This window comes from Pararge aegeria, chromosome 12 (genome assembly GCF_905163445.1).
Source record: "Pararge aegeria chromosome 12, ilParAegt1.1, whole genome shotgun sequence".
Classification (NCBI taxonomy): Eukaryota; Metazoa; Arthropoda; class Insecta; order Lepidoptera; family Nymphalidae; genus Pararge; species Pararge aegeria.
The window spans coordinates 3,654,696-3,682,612 of NC_053191.1; the positions used below are offsets into that span (position 1 = coordinate 3,654,696).

Consider the following 27,917-nt stretch of genomic DNA (forward strand, 5'->3'; position numbering starts at 1 on the left):
ATTACACCACACAGATTCTCCTGCTTTTCGCGGAGTATAGCAAATTAAGCTTAATTTTTATAATATATCATGGAATTCCGCAAAGTAACGCCTGCTTCTATCCAATATTGTTAGAGTTATAAAAAGCCTACCCTGTACTTTTTATAACTGGTACTGGAGATTTTCTTCATTTTATATCATACTAGTTGACCTGTGCAACTTCGTCATTACCAAACCGATTATTACCGGAAAACGCGAATAAAATGACATTTTCTAAAAATGTGTCCTAGCTAGATCGAATTATCGCCCCCGAAACCCCCTGTATACTAAATTTAATGAAAATCGTTGGAGCCGATTTCGAGGTTGCTCTGAATGATCTGAATTGCTCGTTTAAAGATATAAGATACATACTCGTATGTTAGGTACATAGCGCTCGCGCTCAGTCACAAAAAGTTGTACTACTGTTAAATCTGTTTTTCTCCCGAGGAAATCTAGGTTTGTAATGTGAAAATATTGCCCTGCTCAATTGTAATGGAGGTTGGTAAATAATTGTAAGTAATCAGTTAAGTCACCGTGTGCTTTCTTGCGCAATTCATCACATTGCTCGGACGCACGTGTGTTTACATGTTGTGCGTTTAGAGAAACGCTTAAGATGTGTGGTTTCAATCATAAGATACTGTGTTAAATAATGAATACCTAAATGGCACAATTTAAGGAAAATTAGCGGTTTGGGGCAGGGAGAGAATTTCTTTATTTTTTGACTCTATATTCTTGACATTATAATTTGAGGGGTACCCTATGAATGGGCTATTGAAAATTAATACAGAAAAAATTGTTTTTTTTTATAAAATCGAACTGAATGTTAGCTAAGCGGCTTGCAAAAGCTAGTACCACAAGGATTGTGACGCACGGAGGACTGTGATCCTATTGAATTCCAATTCCAACAATAAGGTTTGGAATAATAAAAACAAAAAGTGCCTGCCCAACATAAAACTGAATAACTTCTATATAGGAGCCATATTTTCCACTGCAACAGGCATGAATAACGGTAACAACATTTACCTTTTGCAATATAAGCTTACGTTAGCTTGTATTGAATAAAACTCCTTAAAATTATAATTAAGAATACAGAATTTGACGGCCGATTGGCGCAGTGGGCAGCGACCCTGCTTTCTGAGTCCAAGGCCGTGGGTTCGATTTCCACAACTGGAAAATGTTTGTGTGATGAACATGATTGTTTTTCAGTGTATAAGTATTTATATGTATTATATTCATAAAAATATTCAACAGCTATCTTAGTACCCATAACACAAGCTACGCTTACTTTGGGGCTAGATGGTGATGTGTGTATTGTCGTAGTGTATTTATTATTATTATTATTAAGAATTTTACTATCTCAACTTCAAAATAGTTAACAAAGTTTATTGCCAAAATTTCAATGCATCTAATGATAAATAATTTATCATTAGTTACAATATTTATAACAATGTTTGAACGTCTAAATTCTGGCAAAAAATGTACGGGCCTTTATGTTTAATTTTTTTTTTTTTGATAATTCTCGATTGACCAAGCAGATGACCGACTCGATGGTAAGTGGAAACAGAGTAGCACTTCGTAGGTCTGCAAGGTGCCGCCATGTGTCCATCGAGCTAAAGCGTAGATGTTAAGCCGTAATTACACCGGCACCCAGGCCCTTTAGGCAGCATTGCATGAATGCTGCTTGGCGGCAGAAATGCATGGTGGTAGTACTTCCCCGGACGAGCTAAAACAAAAACTACTACTACTACTAAAACTATTCTATTCTATTGACAATCGCTTGTGTCTTATAAATTGGACCATATTCATTGGAAGCCGACCTTCCCACCCGATAGTAGTTTATAAATTCATTCGGAGCACGTTACTAAGAGTTCTTTGTTTGTTTGTTGCTACGTTGTTCTGTTGATTGTTTTATTTATTTATTTTTTAACGCTTTAACCGTCACAACGCATTTTCAACATTCAGGCTACACGGTCAATAGCAAGATTTTTTTCCTTATTCACCATCTAAATACTTTGTACACCTACGCTGTTTTCCGCGATTGCATTACTTTGTTTTGTAAAAATTCCGCAGGATACCCGGAGCCTCCCAATATTTATTTATTTACTTTAATTCAATTAGTACGGTTAACACCAATTACAAATATGTACTGAGGCTGGCTACCAAGGGGGTTTTAGTGGTTAGAAATAGGTCCACATAACCCGAATTCTCCCGCAGAGAATAGGGCTACTTTTAAGAAGATTTGCCCCGGCCAGCAAAAAAAAAATAATGCTAATTATTTCCATGCGAAATTTCACAAACCTAGTCCTTGCCTAGTCACAAACTAAGGTAAGGTTAGGAGTTACGGGGTTTCAAACGAATATAACTTAGAAAAGTTAGAGGTGCGTTAGTATTAATATACAGTAAATATGAACTAATTACATTAGAAACAATAATGACAGATCAAACATTAATTAATTACACATAATGTGCCAGTAAACAAAACGCAGTTACTGTGTACACACTCGTACAGTTAGTTACACACGATGAGTAATCTTATCTGGTATTTAAGGTGCTGTTTATATATAAGGTGTTCCGCCAAGAGATTTAACGTTCCGGTACGATGACGCGTAGAAACCGATAAGGGTTGCGTTTAGTATACCCCTAACAGGTTAGCCCGCTATTATCTTATACTGCATCACCATTTATCACCGGAAACAGCGGAATTTCTTACAATCGATAGGTACGTATAGTATGAGTTTGTATCGACATTGCACAATCCTCTAATGCTAAACAAAATTATAAATTTAAGCGGGTAGGTGAATCAATACATCGCCAGCAGGTCGAGAACTGCACCATATAATGCAGTCCCACCGCCAGCTGACAAGCAGCGCATAGGCAAAATATATTTTGTACTGTACATTATAAGAGATTCGGTTTATGTGATGGGCCTCATAAGAAGGCTCAGAGTCACTCAGCGGGCGATGGAATGAGCTATGCTAGGAGTATCTCTACGTGATCAAAAATGAGGAGATCCGTAGAAGAACTAGAGTCACCGACATAACTCAACGAGTCGCGAAGCTGAAGTGGCAATGTGCGGGGCACATAGCTCGGAGAACCGATGGACGTTGGGGATTCAAGGTGTTAGAGTGGCAACACCGCACCGGTAAGCGTAGCGTTCGTCGACCCCCAACCAGGTGGACAAATGACATCAAGTCGCGGGGAGCCGCTGGATACAAGCGGCTCAGAATCGTGGAGTTTGGAATGCCCCAAAAAACCTAGACCTACCTAGACGTCCAGCCGTGGACGTCACGTGACTTGATGATGATGATGATGATGATGACCGTGTGGTGATGGCAGATCAGAATACAGTTGTCACCACCGCTCCATTATATCATACGAGGCGGCTTAGGGAATATAACGGTGAGCTGGCGGCAGCGTTCTCTATACTACTACTACATTACTGCGATGACCAAGCCGCTTGCCCAACGTGGTGAGCAAACCCTCCCGTTGGGACTTTAGTCCAGCAGTGGTCTTTTATAGGCTAATGATGTGTTTACAAAAGATTCACTACAGGAAACCCAACCAGAATTTCCTTACGTCTTTCATGTAACGGATTGTCATAATGCTGACCACTTCTATATGAACCGCGCCTTACGGAGAGACAATACTAAAATAACGTATTCCGTGAACTGTAATATCTTTATGATATCTGCATGAGGAATACAAAATAACAAAAAACAATTGAGGTTCAGGTAGCTCGATCTTTATGATATCTGCAAAACGACTAATATACGTAATTCTAATTGGATAAACGAGTATTACAGTGATCTTTTATTAGAATTAAAAAAGAATAGTAATAAGGTACCTACTAAACTAACTGATTAAACTTACTTTTATTAAAAGGACAACATAACTGAATCGGGGGGCACGCAAAGTCAAGCGCGAAGCAAACACTGTCGTACCATCCTTTACTGGAACCATTTTACCGCATTTTCAGGCCCGTATTTGAGAACCTCTGAATAAGACCGGAATGCAGAAATTTTCGTCATCTAATGGGTGACGGTGGGAATGGGTACGGTTTTCGTCATCACAAAGAAATCGCAGAAAGGAACCTTATTATTGTATAGTTTCTCAAATCGCTATAGGTGTTCCTGTAACATTTAAAAGAGTTCCAAGGATCCCGCAAATAGATCTTCAATTATTAAAATGGAAATAACTCTGACGTATGAAATACCAAACAAAAAATAATCATCAAAATCGGTGTATATTTGGCGGAGTAATCGCATAACAAATATACAAAATAATTATTTTCTACAACATATTAAGATCGGTGCCAACTAAAATTAAAGAATTAGTAAATTTCAATAGACTATTTAATTGAGTTATGGGGGACAGCGGCAAAAACAAATTTAAATAGAATTCAAATAGCACAAAATAAATTAATTAAAATATTATTTCACTATGATTTTCTAACGCCAACCAACAAAATATATAAAGAAACAAAATTACTCAACATAAGACAAACGTATATCTATAACACCTCTATATTAATTCGTAAAATACTTAATAAAGACATACATTCGAAAATAACTTTTACGAAAAAAATTCAAGTACAAAAACGTTCTCTCCGACGCGCGAGCCACCTCTTATTGCATAATAAACCTCGCACTAACTATGGCCACAAAAATATTATATTTGAAGGAGCGCAGATTTACAATAAGCTACCATCTGATATAAAAGAAGCTAAATCTATGTTTATTTTCAAGAAAAAACTAAAATTTTACTTAATAAGTAATGTGTCACTGTAAGTCCTTTCTAGTATTCGATGATCTTTGTTTTAGAGTTGTGTTTCTGTTTAGTAGTTTTGTAACCACCCACTTTTAAGATCATTTTTATTTTTGTTATTAGTAATAATTGTTAATACCCTCTATAATGTACGCTCACACTATGTAATAGAACTTGTAAGTTAATTAATGTTTTCTCAATAAGCGAATTTTTATGTAATTCTTCTGAGAAATAAAGATCTTAAACCTTTGACTAAAATTTTCGAATTGAGAACCTCCTTCTTCTTTTTAAGTCGGTTAAAACTTGTCTTGTTTACTGTCTAATCGTCTGTCTGTCGTAATCTACTTGTTTAGGAAATGTCACGAGTAAGTGTTATGCACGAAGTGTACATTTTAGTCTAGTACATAGTCACAAACACGACTATTATTGGATGTACATATAGGTTTTTTGTATATATTTTCTGGTTCGATGAGAGGTGACGATAGCAAACTGAGGCTTTCAAATAAAGCACCGTTTCTTTAGTTAAACTAAATTAAGTATTATTTTAATTTTTGTGGGCTCCATTGGAAAAATAAAAAGGCTCTCTCAGTTGAAGTGTGTCAAAACACTGTGGCTATTCCGACGTTATGCCACGTATATTAAAATGTTTATTTGGGTAAATAAATTACTGTAAACATATAAACGTGGGTAGGTATGTATACAAACAAAATAAAGTGTTTGCGTGTTACCGCGTTTTTTTTAATTATTTATGAAAGCGTAAAATGTTTCTTGGACTCCGCCATTTCATTTAATATTCAATATTTCACATTTTATAAATATTTGCATTTGTTAAATAGTATAATTGAGAGCAGAAAATTAAAGGTTAGATCAGAATAGAATAAAATAGAATAGAATTTTATTGTTTACTGTTTACACATAGAAAGGCAGTTGACAAGGCCTAGAAAAGTATTCAAAACAGTATACCCACAGCCGGGCGTACAATTATATTATTAAATAAGTATAAAATTAAAAATTTAAAAAAAAACAATCTAAGTATAACCACAATATAAAATCAGTGACAAAATATATATATGTATAAGATTATTAATAATTAAACAAAATTGAAACAATAAAAAAAGAAAAAAAGAAAGAAACAATCATTAGAGGCAAATAAATTAAAACTAAACAAATCCAGAGAACAGTCTCCACGTCAACTGTCATCGAAAAATTCATTTAAAGAGTAATAGGCTTCAGCAAGCAACGAATTTTTTAAAACTGTTACCTTATTGATTATGATATTTGCCACTAGCTGGCGTATAGTCAAGAAGCGTGGAGTATATGACATATAGGTACTTACGACCAATCCGAATTATTATTTTCAAATAGCGGAAACTACAGAGACATCTGAGGTAACCGTTACTTCCGTCAGAAAAAAATCTACTTTATAAATGATTTGTGTGTATTTATTGTGTGTTGATAAGGCGCCTAAACTTTTCAGTGAAACCATGTCTGAATAAGGAAAAACCTTAAAACTGTAGGTTATCCTGATAACAATGGATGCCGGTAACAATTATAATTGCATGACTAATAAAATATGCTGAATAACCTGGCTCAGGGCTTTTAACTATTCAGCCCCAAGTGCAAAAAAATAGCCGTGATTCACCGATATGGGATTTCCTTTAGGGCCTTTTTAATATATGTGGCATAATATCAAACGAGTGTAAACTCATTTCACTATTGCAATGTTTTGGCAGGACGGCAAGTAAGTTTTATTATTATTATTATTAAAATCTTTATTTGTATTCCACAACATTAACATATTTAAAATGTAACAAAAACAGAAACATTTTGAAAGAATTAGTAATACAAAAGGCGACCTTATCGCTTAATAGCGATCTCTGCCAGGCAACCTTAGAATTAGGAAAAAAGAAGAGGAGAATAGACTGCTGCTGGTACAAATATTAAAATACATACATGCGAATAACTACATTAGCATAAATAATATACTAATTATTTACTTTTTATCTATTTGTGTACACTAGGTACACAAATAGATAAAAAGTAAATAATATAATTAATAAATAAATATAAAAATACACTAATATATATAATAACAACACTTACATATTTAAACTTTTGTGAGTGGATATCTTGGGGTGATAAAAATGTTGTCTCCTACCAATGTTAGTCGTGCTGAAAGACAAGTATCTTGGGCTATCTAATCAGGGCTAACATGGCAAGGAATATCCAATTTTGCATACTGTCGTAAGTTCATCATTATATCAAGTATACCCCTTACTAGCTCACTGCAGGGCACGAGTCTCCTCCCACAATGAGAAGGGGTCCACCGTCCAACGTGCTGGCCCAGTGCGGATTAGTGGACTGATCACACCTTTGAGAACATTAAGGAGAACTCTCAGGCAAGCAGGTTTCCTCACGACGTTTTCGTTAAATATTGAAGTAGGTGATATTTAAATTATTTAAAAAAAACTCACATAATTTTGAAAAGTTAGAGTTGCGTGCTGGGATTTGAACTCGGCCCGCCGAAAGTGAAGTCGAGCTCCTACACACTGGGCTATCACCGCTTCACTTCACCAGTGTTACAGTAAATTTATAAACCAACATATGTACCCAACATATTTAAACTTTAGATAACTATAAATTCATATTGGCCAGATATTTTATTAAATTGATTAGGATTTTTACAAATACGCTAATAATTATTTTTAATTAATAGATAATTATCAAGAAACAACTAAAAAATGTTCATGACATTGAGTTGGTGGGTATTTCGATATAAATACTACTGCATTATCGGTACACTCCAGTCCTACATGGACTCGAACGACGCAAAGATACCCCACGGTGTCTTAGTCGTTTATAACAAGTTACAAAATGGAAAATTTTACACGATCGATGTAAATGTCCTGGGTTCTTTTTTATAATAATTACCCGTTCACTTCGCGCCTGAGTACAAGCGACGTCGGCAATTATTTGGTCAGAGAATTGGTGTGAGACAAGTGGCTATTATGATAGGTCAAAGAACTGTATGTGTTCGAGATTCGCACTGCCGCTGGCATAGACTGTATTTTCTTCTTTTTACCGTGCGTCATCATCACATCGGCACTTAAGCAATTATCGCAAGGAAAACGGCATGCCTAAGGAGTTTCGAGTCCACAATCTGCACTGGGCCAGCGTACCTTGGGCCTTAACCCATTCACATTGTGGGAGGAGTCCTGTAGTGGGCCGGTAATTGGTTTATATAATGATATGTTCATGCTAAGGTCGCATTTAGAAATCACAAATTGTAAGAAAATTTGCCTGAATTTAAAGAAAGTAGTGAAAATCGACAGAAACCGCCTGTCAGACAATATATAAATGTCAATTTTCCGTGTCACCGGCAGGGTGATACGTATCTCGTGACAGCAATGCGACAGGCGTAAATCTTGCAATCACTGCCGTCAAACGTCACTTTTGTTTATTCATTGTATGGAAAAGTGGGTGGTAGTAGTAGGAGTAGTATTTTAGAAGTAGTACCAGTGTTTTTTGTTTTTAATTTTAATACGTGTATAATAGCTACAGCTTCAGATGGTAATTATCTTTTTGTTCTTTATTAATAAACCAACGAAAAAAATATTTTTCTACGATAAATATAAGCCGTTTAACTGTTCACTTATGGGTGTGGTACCCAAAATGCTGGCGCTATTGCCCCTTTGAATAGCTAGACTTAGCCGTTGGGCTAAATAAGCGCCAGCTCTTGGGTCACCAGACGTAAGGACCAATTTTAGGGACACGATGTTAATAAAACTTTTCGTGTCCGAAGACCGTGGGCCCAGAGTCTCAAACGCAAGCGCCACATTGTTCCCATTTACATTTTTGTGAAGATCGTCTTACATAAGGGGACAGTATCTTACCAGTAAGCATACATCGGAGGCAATGAATTAAATCACTCAGTCATTGGATTTTTTATCTCAGAATAATATCAATTTAAATAAATGTTGTTTAAAAATATGCGTGTTTTATCTTTAGTTGTTATCTTTTAGTGATTATTCTTCTTTGAAATCTAAAAGTAGCGTTCACTCAACGCTTTCATTTTTCATTCGTCGCCAAAAGTGAGTCAACTTGCAGTCTCAATGGCCGCTTGGCTGGGTTATGATCTATTTATGTTCTGCAGGACATCGGCTTTAAGTCGTTTTTTTACTATCTGTTACCTGCGTCCTTCGTCCGCGTTTATTACGGTTTTTTACATATTAATTAGAAGCTAGCGTTACTTTGCGGAAATCCATGATTTGTTAAGAATAATAAAAAAAAAAAAATATATATATATTGGTCTAAAGTTAGAAGGGTCTGTAGTACTACCCGATTTGAACAGGGTAATTAATTTACTGTGTTTCATCAAGTCAGGAAACACACCACAGTCTATACAATTATTAAATAAAAATAAAAAATAAAAGAAGAAAAGCACCATCGACATCATCCGACGATCTCTTGCTACCGCTCACGTACCAACTGTATTAGAACCTATTGGTTTGGCGCGGAGCGATGGCAAGAGACCTGATGTTATGACGCTCATACCTTGGAGACTTGGAAGGTCACTGGTTCTGTGGGATGCAACTTGTGTTGATACCCTAGCTGCATCACACATCCAGGCCACCTCGTCAATGGTGGGTGCGGCTGCTACCAGTGCCGAGCAGGCCAAGAGGCGTAAATATGAAAACCTGGATAGCAGCTTCATTTTTGTGCCTTTTGGAGTAGAGACTTGGGACCGCGGGGTCCGGAGGCAAGAGCTCTTTTCAAAGAATTATCGAGTCTACCGGTGATCCTAGAGCGGGCACTGACCAACGAATTAGTTTGGCCATCCAAAGGGGCAATGCTGCCAGCATCTTAGGAACTGTGCCTCGCTGCGGTGGTTTCAATTAATATCTAGGATGTATTGCAATACTCCATCAATAAATTGACCTTAAAAGTAAACAAAGCTCATGTCTTGGCTGTCACGGTATATTCATTTTGTATTTCAATGCCCAGAAGAAAGGGATTTTATTATCATGAATATTATTTAATATCTACACCATCCACATAATCCCAAAACTAGTAATAATCATCGTCATTAAACTCATTCTTGAAAAGCCATGGAAAATTGATGTTCTGTAAAGACTTCCCCCCTTCTTCGTGGCTTCATGTCCTTTGGTAGGTTGTCTAGTAGAGACCGCTGTTAAGCGATAATAACGCTTATTATAACTTAATTGCGTACGCACTTTTAATTGCGTGTGTTTACGTTGTACAATAGTTGCTTTGTTTACGGTGTACAATAATTGTATTTTGATTTGATTTGATTAACATATAAAATATATATGTAGATAGATTCATATCTATTCTGACACTGCTCTAGCTTAAATTTACTAAACAGCACAAGATAATGTTTGTTGATGTGTCGAGAAAGAAAATTGATACAAACTTCTGTGCGCAACACTGCAAGAACGATTTGTGTATATACCTACCGTAAAAACGAAAGCTGCGGCATCTGTTACCTTATGAAAATAAACTGTCTAAATATATATTTTATTTAGGTCTAAAAGTTGTTTAAAGACGAAATACAGATAAATAAACGTGAAAGTGGCGGCAACTGAACTCACACAAGAAACTGAGGCTTTAGACTTAGAAGTCACATCTGTGACTTGTCATGGAAACGGCCTGCTTAGTTAATTATCCAATAAACTAAGGTGAAATTTTCAACAGTATCATCATCTTATGTACATCCGCTGCATTTTTCTTGACGGATTATTATTCAAAATAAATTCACATTATAATATTGTTTATTAAAATTTAAGCGTGAGAAGTAAATTATTAACTGTCTCTGAGACATATCTGTGAAACCGAAACGCTAATAGTTTGTGAGTAAACCATAGTTTTCACTGAAATTAATCTGATACAGCTCTAACATCACATGAAAAATTAACATCAAGTGATTCCTGTCACTTTATTATGTAAGCGTTGCATAGCGTAGGTACTATGCGCGTGTCAATTTTTTCAATAGGGTTATCATAAGTTAGAATGTTTTGAATTAGTTTAAATGGAAAAATAAGTATGCTTCTTTAGATTTAATATTTTTACAGGGTGATCCCTTATGAAATACACTTATGCACTCTTCATCAGTATTTCCTAATTCGGTTACGCGTTGTATATGATACGATTGGATATATAGTTAAGGATGGATAAAATAGAATTTAAATCTCATACGCGCAGCAATGTGTGACGTAAATTTTGCAATTAACTATTGTGTGTTACACAAACTATTGAACGAAACAACCCACAAGAGTCGAATAAGTAGTTTACACGTAAAGATTCTGAAAATAACCGATCGCATTTAAAGTTTTGTCGGTATTGTTTTATATTACCCACGTTCCTTTAAATCTACATTTACATTAAATCTTTTCTCAGATGGTTATAAAACTTATAACCATTTGAGAAAAGATTTAATAATATTAAACTTTACTTTACTATATGGCGGAAATGTGGGCGTATATAAAACATATAGGTATCTCACGGGGGAAGCTGTGGGCGAAAAACTATAAAATAAAAGTTTACTTAGGTAAGTACTGTGATAAATTATATTTTACTAGCAATCTATACTTGTGATAGTGCTTTTTGTAACAGAGTTCGTCCGGGAAGTACTGCCGCCATTATTTAGCAGTCAATAGTAGTAACAGATCTTACGTGACAGGGTACGTTGCCGTAGATCTGTTTTGTGTGGAGTATAAGGATTGAAGAAATTATTAATTACACCATACAAATTCTCCTGCTGTTACGGGTTGTGCAAAAATATCTTTACAGGAGACATAAAAAAGCTTTTTCCACGTTGTATCTGCTATGATCCTATTATACGCAAATCTACATAGGAACTATGTATGATTAGTACTTTTACACAGGAGAAAACATAGTATGCGATACACGAGGAGTCATAAAATTATGTTACGAGTTCATCGATCTACTATTTATTATAACATCTTTACCTAGTAGATAGTATAGTATCAATAAAAAATAAAAAGTGTTTGTCTGTGATTTTGACTCTAAAGACGTGCTTACAGCGGTTGGAATAATGTATCTTAACTCTATTATGTTCTACACAGAGAAAAAAAGATATTATATTCTTGTTCATACTTAATCTGTCTAAATGGTTTTTCGTTTTCGACGATTCAGTCCAATTTGTTGTCCGCATGGACCAGGGATGAACGATTTTAATTAAGTTTTCTTCATTATTTTTCTAACTGAATTTATTTAAATGTTTATTTTATATTCCAATACAAGTAAGCACATCAATATTATTGCCAAGTAATTGTAAAAAAGTATTACCTGCATTCCCGTTGTCGTGTGTCTGTTTGTGGCTCTACAACGAATGACGAACCGATATTGATTTTATTTTTTTTATTAAAAGGTGAATCGGGCGGGATTTTACTAAGCTGTGCTTGTTGAAAATCGGTCCAAGATCACCACTGCCACAGAATGGCAGAACACATATTTTTTACACCCTCTTTCTGGGTAGATATCAAATAAAAGGGCTTAGCTACCAGGGAGCATTGAAAAGTTGATAGTGGTTGGAAATGTAGAAGGCAAACCTCCCCGTGGCAGATCTCCAACCCGGTGGTCAGATCAACTAAGATAAACTGGTGCCCGTACCTTCTATAAGGCAATACAAATGGCCAAAGACGGGACCCGATGGAGAGGGATCATATATGACAAGATTAGTCGCCATAGCAGTAATCACGATTCTCAGTCATGAGGGACCGACTAAAGAGAGAGAGCTACTAGAACACTATACTCTATGATGAATTGAAAATTCAATCAGCTTCGATCCGATGGCTGTCGCCAATAAATTTCGAATAACATTTTACATTTGTCAAAATGAAAAGTAGAATAATGTACATTATTTACGTTGTGTATACTTTGTTTTGTTTTTCAGTGTCTGGGTGTTTATATGTATATTATAAGTATTTATATATATTATTCATAAAAATATTCATCAGTTATCTTAGTACCCATAACACAAGCTACGCTTACTTTGGGACTAGATGGCGGTGTGTGTATTGTCGTAGTATATATATTTATTTACTTTTTGTGTTAACTTTTGAGCATATGTACTTTTTGTGGTGTGGAATAAAAGTATATTAATTCATTTATTATATTACAAGTCAGGGGTTATGTAATTTTTCAAGTCTATGCAATAACAAAACACGTGTTTTGTTATTTCCACCAAAGGCTGTGACTTAAAAGTCTTCCTGTAGTACATATATTGAATCAAATCAAAAGACGTGGATATGTTTTGACTATATTCATGTTTTCTTGAAAGTCAGAATATCCTTTGTGTTCCAGCTGTGGCAAACGTTAAATAATACGGGTAAAGAAACAAACAAAAGCTAGCAGATAATAAAAGACATGTCAACGTACTCATATATTGGCTGTGAATGTGTAAAATAATACCATTAAATACTTGTGTTATTAATAAAAATAGTAAATAAATTTTAATGATGGCTCATTTAAAAAGAAATAGCCATTTCATTTATCAACACTAAAATACTAAATCGGGTGGTGTTTTTAAAAATGTATCTATCTCTAAAAAGAACTGTGTAGTCCTTAAATTTTTTAAACTCTCTTATAATCTTAACTCTTGATAATTTCAAATTCATATTCAAAATTTATTTATTCATGTAGGCCTATCACAGGCACTTATAAAACGTTCATACGTACTCGTATATGTTTACATAATTGCAAGGGGATGGTGACAACTTCGTTCGCCGAATAAACCAAAGTTCGAGGGTTGCAAACACGCCCCGGTCTAAGAAGAGCCCATAACAAACTAAGCCTGCTAATTTTTTTTTTTTTTATTACCATCTCACAGCAAATTTATATTAAGCTATGAAGTTAGAGCAATTCACACCCAAGCTTTTTTATCGTTTAAGTAATACTTAACATTATAATATTTATCTTTATTGAGAGATATCTAAAAGATTCAACGAATTAGTTTGGCCATCCAAAGGGGCAATGCTGCCAGCATCTTAGGAACAGTGCCTCGCTGCGGTGGTTTGGAGGACGTTTTAGATTTTATTTAGTTTATTTTTAATTATTTTGAAGAATAAATTTTTTTTTCTACAAGATTTTATTCGGTAATTTGTTATAAAATAATATACAATTGCCCTTGAATGAATTAGCAATTTTATGTAGCCTAGTAAACTGCACAACGAGTTTATTTTTGCTTTTAATATTTATATTGTTGAAATCCATTTTCTTTTTAAAGAAATTCTAAATTGAGCGTCCAATTGGAACAAATTAAAAAGTATTTTACAGCTCTATGATAGGTTGGGGTGGAGACTTTCAAAAAAGTTGAAAGAGAGGACCAATGGATAGAGAAGGTTGAAAAGGGCTACACAGAAAAAAACCTAAGCTCTTAAGTTAAAGAAGATGAATAAGATAAGAAATGCTGGTCATATAATATACAACAATATAGTACAAATTCATACCTACTTGCGTGTGAAAGTTATTATATAGTCGTATAACTGCAATAAAAAAATCCCCCCAGCTTTATTATTACGAATGTCATTTTAAAAACAGAGACGTTTTAATACTTCTATACGTGCAATTTCATAAACTACTTTCACTAAATTACACTAAAGTATATATGGGTTCTCAAACCATAAAGTGTTGATACATTTTTTTTTAACGAAATATTTACATCCATCTTAGTAAGAAAAATATGTTTAAAGTGTAAAAGGAGAAAAGGTATCATCAATCAATCAATCCTAACCGTATTCGGTCACAGCGACTGTTTCGGATTCCGGCTGAGATCGTCGCTGGTGATCTCTTAGAAGACAGTTCACTGCTGGACTAAATACCTCTCCCAGGCTTTGCCCATAAATACTACGCTGGGCAGACAGGTTGGTGATCGCAGTATATAGTAGTAGTAGCACAGAGGAAGTTGCTGTCCGTTATATTTCCTTAGTTGCCTCGTACATCGACACCCTTGAAAATTGTACCTATTCTGATCTATTATTTATAACTTAACTGGTACTTTAAATTTATGTTCACATTTATTACAGCGAGGTTACTATACAATTGATGAATTTCTTAATGACAAGGTGGCTGGAAGCATCCGCCTCCGCTTTCATCTCTCACAAGATAGAAAAATGAATGTTAACATGTAAAATGTAAATTGTTGATGATTGAAAAGAGCAACTGTTGAATTTCTTGCCGGCTTCTTCTCGGTAGAATCTGCCTTCCGAACCGGTGGTTGAGTCACTGCAAACAGACAGACTGGACGTTTCAAAAGTGCTTATATTAGGCCTACTTGAAATAAATCAATTTTGAATTTTTTAATTTTTAAGATTTCTAGATAAAAACAGATGGAAGCCGGGAAATAACGGTCTCCAGCCAGAATTTCACGATTTATTACTCCACGTAATGCTAATAGATATATCTAAAACAGTCTATTTCAGTATTTATTTTGGCACTGCGCAGGTAATGTAATTCTAACTGTCGTCATAAATGTAAACGACCGGGTGTTGATCATTTCTGGGTTGGAGCCAACAACCCTAAATTACCTTCCTTCGTCTTTCGTCGCGGATTCGGAAATTCTACTGCCTCGTCGGTTGGCATGTCAGAACGAGGATCACGAATTCCTAGGTAAGATTTTTTGAACCGACACCCTGATGTCCTTAGCTATACCCGACATTTTGGTTTTTCAAAAAAAGGTTTGACAGTGTACACTGTCAATTGGTCAAAGTCTGCGGGCTCATTCCGGTGATTTAATTGATTCAATTGTACAGAAATCTCGAATTTTAATGTTCTGGGAAACTTGGTGGTCCGATAATGAGACTAAATTAGTACCGTTATGATAAGACTTTCAATGTATTAAATGTTGTTTTTCTATCGTTAGTGTCGTTTTCTCTAAAAAAGGTAGAATAAGGCGTAAGATAATATTTTTGTAAAGGTTTTATCGCCAAAGAAGTATAACTTTTGAAGCGTGTACGTGTACATACACGTTTTTTTATATTAAATTCAAATTTTAAAATTATATTTGACAATATAAATACGGGTGCATTTTTGTTACACTCCGGTCCTGTTAGGACTCGAACGATTCAAATATACCTCCCGGTGTCTTAGTCGGAAATTTAATTCGGAAATTTATTTCTTTAATTTAAATGGCAGTCATACTCCTTGTCGGTCAAAAATTAAACGCTACTTCTTCCTTCACGGTATGCGGAAGTGACATAACAAACGCTCGTTATTTTAAATTTAAATAATGGTCCAACCAATCTGGTTTCCAATACTTTAGCTACTTACTCAATAAAGTAATAAGTAGACACACAGAGCTCGTCCAGGGAAGTACTAACACCACGCTGTTTTCTCCGCCAAGCAAAAAGCTGTGTTCCGGTCAGAAGGTCGTGCTAATTCTTTATGGATACCAGGGTATCCATAAAGAATTATCTTTTACGTTGGCTTTTGGAGCAGCTTGGTTGTTCAATCTAAGTAGGTATGGGTCCCGGGTTCCATTTCCGGCAGAGGCAATTTGGGAATTTATAATATCTGAATTCTCTCTGGTCTGGTCTAGTTCCCACCAGATCGGCTTTGGCTGTGGCTAGTGACCCTACCGACAAAGACTAAGCGATTTCGAGTTCCGTGTGTGCGATGTCGTGTACACTCTAAAAAAAAATTGGTTATTCCTAACAAGATAGTGATTGATGTGATCAAGCATCTTGATTCCATACGAGCCTAACAAGAACATAGATACATCAAATAAGATGATAATGATTGTTTATCATAATTCAATGGACTGGGCAACTGTATTGCTCCTATTATTGTTACTTAACTAAGGCATATTCTTAACTGATTCAATTTACGTACTTGTTTAAGCTAAATAATTAAAAATGATCTAATCATACAAAGAAGTAAATAATAATAGAAACAACGTATTTATTTGTTAGAATCAATGAACATACCTACATTGTTAGCTCAATCTATAATGAACTTGCTGCTATAACTAATCAGCTTTTGTTGTTATGTTTATTATCATAATTGTTATAATTTATATAACGTCAACTCTCGAAACTCGAAAATCTCTCTTAGTTGGCTTTCTTTTTTTAGAGTGTAGAAACTTATTAGGGGTGTAGCGAAGATCTTTGTATTGTTACGGACGAGCGTATCACCATAGCTCCCGTACAGGGGTATGACAGGTTAGACCGCTACCATCTTAGACTGCAACATCACTTACCACCAGGTGAGATTGCAGTCAAGGGCTAACTTGTAGTGGAATAAAAATAATGCAATCCCCTCTCTTAGGAAGGGGGCTTTCGCCCAAGAGTTGGACACTAGGCTTTGTATAATGGGGATAATGATGACTTGAATATTTTGTATGAAATGGGTACATACAGCGTGAAAATTGCGTTAAACGGCAAAAATCCTCCTCCAATACGAGTTATATATCAATTATAGGGTACGCAGTGCTTTTGTGCATGTATGAAGTGCACGCCACTGCTAGTACCTACTTATCCAATATTGGTTAACTTTATGTTTATCAGCTTGTGTCAAAACTGAAACCCGAGTAGTAGGTAGACCGTATACGCCCTGCGTAACCGATATCATTTTTCCTCATTAGTATTTTATAAAACACCCAATCGTAAAAACTGTGTTCTTGAAATAATATGTTGTTTTCCTGATTTTTTCCTGGTTAGTTACCTATGTAACCGATTTTTTATTGAAAGGACTTAACTATGTATGCCAGACATATTTTAAGGTTTTAATATATACTAGGCTTTTTGGAAAGAAAGAAAGTGAAAACTCCTACCGCGTTGAGCACTTTTTGGGCGAAGCATAGACTCGCGTCATCGTCGCCGAACGCTTTCCGTTTTATGTACTTACAAACATTTAGTTGTCTACCTCATAAACCTTTATTTGTATGTTTATATGTTTGTATATATGCATGGAATATATTTTATATTTTTGTACATATTTTTAATATGTTATGTTTAATATGTACTATGTTTTATGTTTATTTAATGTCAATTTACTAATGTTTATTGTACCACCTACTAATTTTTTATAGCATTTTCTTGTATGCTTTTGGTTGCCTGAAAGAGATCGCTATTTAGCGATAAGGCCGCCAAATTGTACGTTATACCTTATTGTGCTGTTGTATTTGTATCTTTGTAAATTTTATCTGTGGTGTACAAGAAAAGTATATTCATTCATTCATTCAAACCTTAATGTCTAGGTTGGCTGGTAGAGATTAAACAATTTTACTGCTAGATTTTGTATCAGTTTGTTTAGCTACATTATTGATTGAAGATTTGACGGCTCATTATTTTTTTTTTTTGTTTAACATAATATAAATAAGCCCTTGATTGAAATATCGCCGTATGGTAAGAGAAGATGCAGTCCAAGAAGGTAGCGGGCTAACCTGTTATCCCATTTATTGTTCTTACTTTAGGTACGGGTATGATAATATAATTAGTATAAATATGGTGTGAAATTGTTAAATAAAATAAACTTAAACATATTGGATAGAATACTTTGCGGAAATCCATGATATATTATCAAAATTAAGCTTAATTTGCTATACTCTGCGAAAAGCAGGAGAATCTGTGTGGTGTAATTTATAATTTCTTCAATCCTTATACTCCACACCAAACAGATCTTCGGCAATATACCCTCTACGCACGTTTCGCTCCGAAACCGGAGCATCCTCAGGAGATGTTGAATTTACAATGAATAATTGGTGTGGAGTATAAGGATTGAAGAAATTATAAATTACACCACACAGATTCTCCTGCTTTTCGCGGAGTGTAGCAAATTAAGCTTAATTTTGATAAACTTAAACATGGTGAAATGTTTAAGTTTATCAAAATTAAGCTTAGAATACTATGTAGCCCATATCCAGCCCACATTTATTTCCATTTTCTAACATCTAAACTAAGCTGCGCTAAGTGCGAGCCCTAGAGCCGTAGGGCTTGATGGAGTTCAAAGGGATATCGTAGGTACTGACTTCATGTAAAGGCGAACCTCGATTGAGGCCTTGTAATAAATTCCGTGCGTCTTTGAGGCCGGTATAAAACTACTGCTGCAGTAAAAAAAATATATCCCCCAATAATATCCCCTGACGAGGGATATAACTAACGAGTCCACCTGCTAAACGGAACATGGAATAAGAGAAGTTTAACCCCGTTAACTGTTACACATATATAATTCGGATATTTATTTTTTTATTTTATTTATTAAGGCCCAAACAGTATACTTAATACTTAAAATTAGTACAAAGAAAATGACACATACACCAATTAAGTAGCCGCTAATAAATCTAACGAATACATTAAAATTGACAGCAAACTAATAACTTAATTATGAAACTTTAGAATATGGGCTCGAGAGAAAAAAAACACATATTATTGACAGATAATGTAAATAAGGGAAGACCCTTATTAACAATATCCATCAAAGTGGATATGTGAAAACATAAGTAGTACTTTTACGTAGAACAATTAGAAGTTAGAATTTAGAATAAAGATGTTTTTTTTAACTGAGCAAGAGTAAGATTCATCATCATCATCGGGTGTAAGGGGGAGGCTAGCCAACCTCACCTGCACGTGGTGCACCCTGCCGTCTAACCGACGAGGCCCTGGCGACCGACAAGTGGCGGTATAACGACTTCAAATTGGCTAGACTGAATAAATGGCACAGACCGGTGTCGGGCAGCAGCGACGCCGGTGCGATCAGTCTAGCCCTGCGATGACCAACCCGCCTGCCCAGCGTGGTCATTACCGGGAAAATCTTTGTACGAATGGAGAAAAGAAAGCCACGGCCCCTAGTCCCCGGCAGCCCCGCTATTCCTGGCTCTGGCGGTTATGGTAACGGCGGGGCACCGGGCAAGGGGTGTCAAGAATCTCCAAACCAAACCCGAAGAGTAAGATTAAATAAATCTAAATCCGATATTATTTCCACTTGTGCGTCAGTGCTCTTAAGAGTTGATAAAGCTGTGAGAGGAGGTAATTTTTCTCCTATAGAGATAATTGTCTCTTGCCCATGCTAGCCGTGCTGAGATAAAAAGAAGCTTAGGCTAATCTTCGACCTTCCCAATAAATCTGACTAAAATCAAGTCGATTAAGGGTAGAGACTATACTATGTTTCTATTTAGTTAAGGGTGTGAAGGAACGACAAAAAACTAACACTTTCGCATTTGTAATATCACCTGGTACCCGATAATTATAATTTAACTATGCACCTATTTTCCCTCTAACTAATGTTATTATTCTATTTTATATATATATATGTTAAATGATTAATTAAATGATTTAATATAATAATTAATAATATTATTAAATAATTTTAATGTATGGTAGGTACGGGGTACCCGTACGGGGTTTTCTTGTTAGTGAAAGATTGCTAAAATAAATAACTACAATAGTAGTTGCAGTAGTAGTAGGTCTTAAAATATATTTAATTTACACGCTAAGCTTTATAAAACAAAATTTATTACGGTTACAAAAGCATAATAACAATGAAAACTACACACATTTCAATACTCGTATGAAATATTGCCGAAAACTTTACGAGCATCATCGTGTTCCAGTTCCAAGTTTAAAATCGTAACGGCTGACGGTTTTCTGAATGATTATGGTACAAAGCTCGTGGTTGCTATAGTTATGCGCGCGTATGGTAACTTGTGGACGCTCTTGGAGTGGGGATGCCACGCGTTTCAAGCAGACTTGCCCCGAGCGCCAGTCAGTTGTCAACTGACAGCGGAACGAGAAAGACGCGGCCGTTACGACCAGCGTGTTCTCAAAGAAAACTTCACGCAACTTTATTGCAGTTGCGAGCGAACTAAGTGTTAGATTGCGTGCAAAGTGCTATAGTGTTTAGTGATGACTTTTGTATGGAACCGTCGGCTTTCTTGTCTCCTGGACGAGCGTTGAAGTCAGAGGGGATGGAAGCGAAAGACCGACTAGTCGAGGAGGTGATACTCCTCGCCCTGTTTCTTGTTTCGACGGCGGCCAATTCGTTGGCACTCTTGGTATTCTGTCGACGACCTGGGCTGAGGACTATATCTAATAGGTAAGTTTTTGCTAGACCTATATCATTCACTTCTGAAGTTCAGAATACTGAAGTTCCTTTTAAAGTTTGGCAAGAAACCTTACTTTTATTTAATCACAAAACAAGCTCAAAAAATGCTCAAAATATTTCAAGTGGCCATGAATATTAATAGGTGTTTCAGTAAATCGAAGTCACTTAAGCAAACTAAGTAAATGGTGTAAGCAACATTTGATAATAAACTAACAATTTGTAGCATATACGTTAAGCAGTTTTTTTTTATTAGTAACGAAACTCATTTTTAAGTTATTTGATAACGCGGTTGAATCCGGCATTCAGTTTCCTTAATTTGAAAACAAAGTCATATACGTTACTTAGAATGAAGAGGATGTTGTGGAAATACTGTCGACTATCAAGGCAGACCAGTCATAATAAAGCATTCAAAGTTGGAAGTTAAAATTGACAACATCCTTTAAATTCTTGCGAACAAAATATAAAGATAGCACTTATAAAATCATGTTGATTTTGAACACGTTGAAATGAAGTCTACGAGTTAGAGAGAGAGTAGTCTATCGACAACGCGGAATTAATAAAAGTTATGGAAAGCATGCGAATGTTATATCAGCAAAAGTAATTAAATTAATTTAACAAATTTTGATTTATGATCTGAAAGCAGAATTGAAACTAGTTATGAAAGCGCAGACAGTATAGTGACAACTTCAAAAACCAAACAAAGAAGTCAAGATAACAAATTAGTGAAGCAAACTGTGCAATTTTCCGAGAGAAAGAAATTAGTAGTAATAGTAGTCTGGAAAATAAACAAATTTAGCATTCAAAAAAATCCTTTTAACAGCCATGTTTTTTTATTCTGAAGCAACCATAGTATTGGACCTTCGCCAAACCCCATATTATTATTAGATCATTAATGTCGGTCCGTCCGTCTACCTGCTCTTTGCATGTTTGTTTTACATGCTTTTGTAATACAAGATTTATGTATACAAAACTTGTAACTCAGATTTGACCGAGTCATAAGGTAAAAGAATTGCTAAGCACAATTCGTTTCGTCAGACCAAGAGAAGGTCAAGCCTCATCGTCCATTTTCAATTCAAAGATGCCAAATAAAAAACCTTACAGCCAATGTAACTGTTGAGCAACTTTATTCATAACGGCTTTTGATAATGAAAACAAAAACGGACGTATGTTTTATTGATACTATAAATATGTCAAAGAACATTGAAAATTAGGTCAATGAAGAAAATTTGTTTGTAAGCATCTAAGATAACGAAATTCATAAACTAGATTGGTTTCAAAGTACCCAAAAACCTATTTAAATTATTGATTTGTATTAACATGAAATATCAGAACTTACTTTGAATAAACAAAGAAATTATTAAAATACCTAAATGCAATGAAAATAGTGTTTTATTTCAGTTAACTAATGTTAAAATTATTCAAAAGTTACCTTGAATTTATAAGATAATTGTAGGTTTTCCGATAAAGTTCTAGTTAAATATTTAAATGACATTATCTTTAACAAAAAAATGTTCAGATGTAAATATAACACATACATGTACTCATAACACAGACGGTAACAGGACAAGTACTAAAGCAAAAAGTCATTCCAATTTAAACCAAGTGGTTTAATCGATACATTTCTGTTAGCCCACTTAGCGACATCAAACGTTTCAAATTGAACGAAATAAATGATATAATTTAAAACATCTGCGGTTGAAAAACCTGGCAAATATTCCGCTAAGGCCGGTCACTTAACGTTTTGCAATTTCATTTTATAGTTGCGGTGAAATGTAGACGAAAGATCACAGGAGACGAGAGCGATGTCCCACATAACTGGCGGCCGACGCTGTTCAATCACAAGTTGTAAAATAAAATACGCTAGAACCAATTAGTTAGATAAATTACCTAGTTTCCCAAGAAATCGTTTGTATAGAGCGGTTTTATTTAATTCGACTATTCATACTCAATATTATAAATGACTGAATGTATCTTTTTCAATGTTTGTTTGTTCTCCGAAACATCTGCTGAACCGATTTTTTTTAAATGTGTGTTTTGTTCCTACTTAAGAGAAAGGATACTTTATACCTCAATTTATAATTGCAATATTATTTGTTTAGTACCTAATAATTGAACGAAATTCTTTCTTGTATTACACACCAATGCGTGGCCGGGTCTGCTAGTTAACCTGCAATTTTTAAACTTGGGAAGGGTTACAAAGTGCTTTGTTGCGTTTGACTTAACTGCTAAACTTCATAAATTTATGGATAGCTTTCTAAATAAATAATTTTATATATATTAAGAATGGGAATCTATTAAGAAAAATCAGAAATTAAGTGCTCGTATCTATTATCAAAACAATATTTAGTCTCACTGATGTCCTAGTGATATCAGTACAACCTGCTCGTGCTAACTGTACATTATCATCATTACCTATGAACATTATGTAGATTGTATGTTAAATACATTTACGCTTAACGACTGAGTAATGGTAAAAGTAACAAATACCCAGAAAGTAATTAGAATTGGAAATAGATATATCATTACATTGGTATAGTGCTAGTTAATCAGGCAAGACGTAATGAACGAACTTGAGCAGGCGCCTATCATTGTGGAAAATAACTTCAACGAGGAGAGGCCTTTGCCCCGCATTGAAGTTAATATACACACTTTATACAAACACTTCGAAAGAATGTAGAAATGAACATCGAAACTGTTGACAAAATAGAACATATAATGTAGGTCTGTCTCAATGCGATTACAGAACGCTGGCCCTGGTGACATAATATTATTATCACATAATGAATATATGTAATAAGCATAGTCGCTCTTTACTTTCTATGTCACGGGGCTTTGAACCGTTAATTAAATGTTTGTTTATTTGAACATCTCTATTTGCACGAATATCATAGGCCGTTATGCATTTATCGTGAATGAATCATGGTTTCCTGGCCCTGAATAGTTCCACGTCAATTTAGAATGCCTGATGGCCGTGGGTAGATGATTTTAAAGTTTGCCCATCCGCTACCCATTGAATCCAATTTAAACGTATAAAAGGGAAATTAAAGCAATTTGAAGAACCTCTTCTTTTTTGGAAGATAATTTGAGAATTACTTCAGCAGAAAAATTTGCTAAAATTTCTAAACATTGAATGGAAGCAAGCGTTACTTTGGGGATTTCCACTCTTCATTTATTACACTCCGCGAAATGCAGCAGAATTTGTACGGTGCAATTTATTATATGGAAACAAGACAATTGTTCATTGTAAAATCAATGTTGTCTACAAGTTACGGAGTGAAGTGCGCGTAGAGAGTAACACAGCGGAAGATCGGATGTTTGGTGTTGAGTATAAAGAAAGAAGAAATGATAAATTGTACCATAAAGATTCTCCTGTTTTACGCAGAGTATAGCAAACTAATGTATATTGTACAAAAATTTCTGATAAATTAATAATTCGACCTTTTCAACAGACTTGAAAGTTAGATTGTACAAAACAAAATGTAAGTATGGTAGCACTAGCAATCAAAGTCTACCTTTGTGGAAATAGTAGGAAAAGGTAGTAAGCATTCTTTTAGGCTAGCCATTCAGTTGAGTTTGGTTTAGGAACAGAACTAACACCATCGCTGATACCTTTACATTCATAGATGATTCATAAATTTGTAGATTCGAGGCCGCTAAGAATTTGCTAAATATTAGGCAAACACTTAGATTATGAGTAGTAACTGATATGATATTTTTCGATTATGCAATTGTTTTTTATCTATAGAGCACTGGTGTTAAAGAATTCATTCGTAAAAACGTATGTATAGCTTTCTATGTATTTCCTTTCGAAATCTCAACATTTGTCGCACTTAGGTGGAATTTTGTGAAGTTAATTCTAAAGTCACGAATTTATCAAGCGATTGTTGACTCAAATTATTTGTATCCAGAAATAGATTGATGTAACTATATTGTGACGGTTTCGTAACATTTCACTTAAAAAGCTTCGGTTACTCTGGATTACTAGCAATTACGAAAGCATCAATGCAATGTCAAACTATTAACATTTTCGAACAATAACGTCTATTGCAACAGAACGTTGGATACAGCGTTGACCCGTTTTAATAACGTTGCTAAATATAGTTAAGACAAGTGTTAATGTGTACAAATGTGCATTACGATACCTTTCATTTCATAATTATTATTATTATAGACTGACCATGTTTGTGCGCCTTATGTACGTTCAAGAATGCGCTTAAAATGTATTGAACAATGATCTTTGTAATATAAATTATCTTATCGCCATGTATAAGAGTATGTAAGTGGAAGAAAACGCGATTCCAGAATAAAGTTCCAAAATGTTTATTTCTAAGCGTTAAGTTGTACCTGCAACAGAGGCATCCTTTGTGTAGCAAATTTGTTCTGGTAGAGTAAATAAAAGGTTTAAAATTTAACAGGCATAAGAAATTGAGGTATAAAATATTTTCGGCTACTATTAACTAAAGTGACTTCATTTTTAGTTTGAAATAAGTTATTCCTTGATTAATCATATATTATTAATGTACTTTATTTATTTATAGCATTTCCTTGATAGTCAGCCGATGTTTTCGACATACCTTATCTATCAAGGATTGCACCTACTTCTATTTAGCGGGATCGAGAAAATCGTATATTTTGTGCTGCACGTTTTCCGTAAAGCATTGAATGTCTGCTTTTATCAAGTACCAATAATCTTTTACCAATAACTCACCGTGACACGCAAAGATAAGAAATGCCATACCTAAGTATGTGGTGCAACAAACATTTGTAGTATTTCGTACCCAGTTTTTAAATAAGGTTACACATAATTATAATTAAAATACATACTAATATATACATACTAAAATATTCGAAAGTGATGAAATGAAAATTTGATGAAAATAAAATTTATTGATGAAATGAAAATTTATTTGTTCACATAAAACAATAGCAGATAAGGCGGAGAACTTCTGTTAAGTTTAAAACCTGTGCCAGAAGATCTCGCTCTTCCATTACAAAACACATTTTTATCTCAATTTATTTATATATTACATTTTTTTTTTTTTTTACTTTTTTTTTTTTTTTAATTTCTGACATGCGAGTCAGAATGCGAATCAGAAAGTGAACCTGAAGTTCGTAACATATATGACGTGTATGATGTAACCTGGTGACGAAGAAAGGGTCTCAAGGAAGCGGCGGGATTAAAACAATTGCCTTTTACTTATGAAATGGTTTATAGTTAAATCTTTGCGAACAAGATAACTAAGACAGCAGACAAATGATACTTTTAATACCGAGAAAACATACGTTTCTTGCGGGAGGTAAAAAATAAAAACAGACGTAGATGATATCGCGGGTAGTAGACAGCCAGTACAGCGGTAAATTGAATATATTTTTAATCGTATTCTCGTGAAAATATATTCGTTATGAAATCAATACATAGCAGGTTTAGTTTCAAAACCAATTGCGTATAACATCATTTTGTAAATGAAATGGTTTCTAGTTACATTAGCGGGAGGCTTCGCCTGTGGCAAAAAATTACTTTGAAGAATAAAGGAATAGATAGCTTTACAGTTTGGTGCTATTTTCTCGGGTGATTAAGAAGAGATAATCTTGTACTGACTTAAGATGAGATTTCTTTCTTCTTCTTTTGACGTATGGTTTTTCGTAGTGCCAAAACAGCACAATGTACTTTGCCAGTGTCGAGTAGCTTGGAAAAGGTACGAATAAGAGTGGTCCGTAAAGAATAAAAAAAAAATCATAACTTTATCCTGCAATAATGAGACTTCTTGTAATTATTAAATAAACCCGTTTATAGTAGTCTGAATTAATAAGATTTGTATAAGATACATCATATCTGGGTAGGTGGATTGTAGTGGAATTGACCACTTCACAAGCAGCCAACGCAAAAAATATCCGGGTTTTGCTATTTTTTTAATGTATTTATGAAATAAAAATAAGAACACGTACGTAATAAACCTGTTAAACACTAACCGGCGAATAATGTAAATAAGTTTGCGGTTAATTTACAATTTAAATATCAGAAAATTCATTTGAAAATAAGTATAGATACTCAATGGAAGAAACCAAAGGATTTACAACAACCCAGTCACGGTTCACTACTTCGAGTTAATCCTGCGACTGTTTATCTTCTCTTCGAGGCATTAAAGTGTAAACATGTAGAGTCTTTCGAGAAAATGGGTGAACAAATATGTCTAACATACGCTCATAATATGACTAATCCAATATAAGGCCATATATTCGAATATTTCTAGAGATAATTAGATAGAAAAACGGACTTTTCATAGTGGGGTTATTAATTTGACTTCCACCGACAAAAAGATTTCATTATTTTATCTTTCTGTCTCAAACTCCTTTCATTTATCATCATCATACTCACCCTATCAACTGTCTCACAGCTGGACATTTCCATAAATAATAGAAGATTGATTCAGAGTTTTGATCTCCTTCAGAAAAAATATTGCACAGGCTTTAAAGATTATAACCTAATAATTATAATCTACAAATTCAAGTGCGTGTGGTAATAATCGGGACCGACAGCTAAACCTGCTCTAGGCATGGAGTTTATAGATAGGGTCTGTATTAAGTATTTTTTGGAAGAAAAACACCTCGATTTTAATGAACTCATCTTAAAAACTTAAATCCACAATACCAGACAAATAAGACTTTCATAGAATTCCGAGCACTGTAATCTCACTGGTACCTGTAGATCTGTGCAGTGTATGCTACAGGTCATTGGCTTAACTATTCTAAAGAGAGCTACGATTCCCATTGCTTTATTTTCATACAGCTGCATTCTTTAGATCTAGTGAATTTTGAACCATTATATATTGTGATTTTTTATCTGCTGCTATTTAAACTTTATATCTTGTCACCGACCATCAGTTCTATATCTAATATGGTGTAACTATTTCCACTATTTTCCTCATCCACAAACGTCCATTAAAGGTTTCCATCTAATGACACCGAACTATCCATCGTAGAATGTCTGTCATTAGAATCATTTGTATCTTTATTACTAATGCGATTAGTGTTTTAGTCTTTGCCCATTACATTAT

The 27,917-nt window shown here is 34.7% G+C and overlaps 1 protein-coding gene across 1 annotated transcript in view; it reads left to right on the top strand.

Annotated features, from left to right (window-relative positions):
* The first annotated feature begins 20,546 nt into the window (after positions 1 to 20,546).
* Positions 20,547 to 27,917, top strand: part of LOC120628432 (5-hydroxytryptamine receptor 1A-alpha) — a 35,440-nt gene continuing 28,069 nt past the window's right edge. The window contains exon 1 of the mRNA XM_039896804.1: positions 20,547 to 20,853. Within this exon, the coding sequence (XP_039752738.1) occupies positions 20,675 to 20,853 (179 nt within the window). The 5' untranslated portion in view covers positions 20,547 to 20,674. The remainder of the gene's footprint in view (positions 20,854 to 27,917) is intronic.